Source organism: Notothenia coriiceps, unplaced genomic scaffold (genome assembly GCF_000735185.1).
Source record: "Notothenia coriiceps isolate Sejong01 unplaced genomic scaffold, NC01 NC01_scaffold00000662, whole genome shotgun sequence".
In the NCBI taxonomy this organism is placed as follows: domain Eukaryota; kingdom Metazoa; phylum Chordata; class Actinopteri; order Perciformes; family Nototheniidae; genus Notothenia; species Notothenia coriiceps.
In genome coordinates, this window is record NW_011333363.1 from 144,037 (window position 1) to 146,146 (window position 2,110).

Genomic DNA, 2,110 nt, shown 5'->3' on the forward strand with positions numbered 1-2,110 from the left:
ACACAGGCATCTTGTTAAAGTTATCTTATTTTAGCTATCTGTTATTTGGTGGAGGAAAACAATTGTGACATCAGTTATGACATCAGTTACGCAACTCTGGGATTTGTAGTTTCTAGTTGGGTATTTTTCATAGTCTTATATTTCAACAGTTTTACGAAAAACTGTGACTTTTTTGACATGGAAAATTATTTTTAAATTGACAAACATCATATGTGTAATTCGTGGCACAATTCAAACGGGATCGAAAGATAATTTTTCTCTGTCCATTGACTTCAATACATAATTTATCCGAAATAAGGTCCCATGCAGGTCCCCCGGAAGGGGAGGGGCTTCTCTATCTCTGTCTCTTTAGAGGAGGCCTATTGGGAATTGTAGTCTTTTATACTGTGTTGACTACAGACGTCACGATTAGGTGGCCTTTTTTATAAAAAACAAATACTGGCTCTAACAGGTTGCCTGATTATAAAAATGGCAACAGAGCTCTGTATCTCTGGAAACCTCCAATAGTTGTTGAGATATTTCAGCCTGAAGCAAATAAAGTCGACCCTTGATTTGGTCACCTGACTCGAGATAGACTTGTCTCTCTGTGTTTCTAATCTCTGTGTCTCCTTTCTTTCTCCTCAGGATCTGGGGATATCGAAAGTGGGTCATATGAAGAGAATTCTCCAGGGAACTAAGGACCTGGCCAAGGCCTCCATGGTTGACCTTTAACCCGGAAGCAGACGCTACCGAAGAGAAGGGGCGGGGCTTAATGATTCCCCTCACAGTGGAAGAGTTTGGCAGCAGCACCGTGGGCAGGGAAGGAGAAACAAGGCCTTAAAGAGAGCTGGATTTCATCCCTCTGCAGAAAAAAGCCTTTGAAATGTTATCATCCAGAAACAGTTCGGTGCCAAATGGAGAGAGGGGATGGAAACAAGAAAAGGACGTCATGGATCTTCACAAAAAAAAAAGAAGCCATTTCTAAGTTAATAACCATTCATAGCACACAATCAGGTATGCAAGTATCCATACTGACAGCTGAGTTGTAATTACAAATAGTAGCAGAACCAGGACTTCCATGAGTGTGGCTTTAGTTTCAGTTTGTAGACGTGGAGTTTGGGTTTCATTAGCACGACAGAAACGTGGGAACATCACAGTCTCTGGATTAAAACAGTGGGAAACTGTCGCATGCTATGCTTGCTCAACCTTAGATATGTTTAACTGCATGATTAGTGTCTTGATTATTTTGTGTGCAGAATAACACTTGAACAAGTTTTACATGACTTAAGTATTACGATGCCATTTGTTACTACTGAAAGCATCCTTAGTTCGGTCCTCAATCTTTCTTTTCTAGCTTTAATTTATTTTGTTTGCATGATGATGATGTGTCAAAGACTCGTGCCATACTTTCAGTCATTTAGTGTAAACGTGCTTTATTGGTAGAAGTCATAATAGTTTTTTTTTTAAAAAGCTGTTGAGGTATATCAACCCAGTCTCGCGGCATTTCGTGTTATAGTCACGACATTTAATCTATTGATTCGTGTTCACCAACACGATTTCCCCCTTTTTTTCGTGTCACACAGAACGATTTTAAAAGCAATGTATTTCTATTGGTAATGTGTTTCGTGCCTGCAGCACGTGTGGTTCATAAAAACATGCTCTTACTCAACATCAAGCCACCATTATTGTTTTTATTTTNTTTCCCCCTTTTTTTCGTGTCACACAGAACGATTTTAAAAGCAATGTATTTCTATTGGTAATGTGTTTCGTGCCTTCACCACGTCTTTTTGTCCGGTCGGGTCTTGGAAGACCGGAAGCTGTTCTTGATATATACAGTCTATGGTTCTTACTCAATATCAAGCCACGATTATTATATATTATATTGATAGATGTCTTGTAATGCACTGTTGAGGAACCGGCGACCCAAGTTTTTCATTTATTGCGTAACTACACCGTAGTTGTGTATATGATATGTCAATAAACCTTAGAAAATCTGGAAATCTTGAAAGGCATGTGCAAAAAAGCAGTTATATACAGTCTTTAATTAACTATTAGTAAAGAATAACGAGTAATTAATATACTTTATAGAGATCTGTAGATAAATGTTTAGTCTTCTCAAGCACCAACTATC

The 2,110-nt window shown here is 38.4% G+C and overlaps 1 protein-coding gene across 1 annotated transcript in view; it reads left to right on the top strand.

Moving 5' to 3' along the window:
• The window catches only part of LOC104955872 (diacylglycerol kinase eta-like), a 10,213-nt gene extending 9,502 nt beyond the window's left edge, over positions 1-711 (top strand). The window contains exon 7 of the mRNA XM_010783269.1: positions 625-711. Coding sequence (XP_010781571.1) covers positions 625-711 — 87 coding nt within the window. The remainder of the gene's footprint in view (positions 1-624) is intronic.
• The last annotated feature ends 1,399 nt before the right edge of the window (positions 712-2,110 follow it).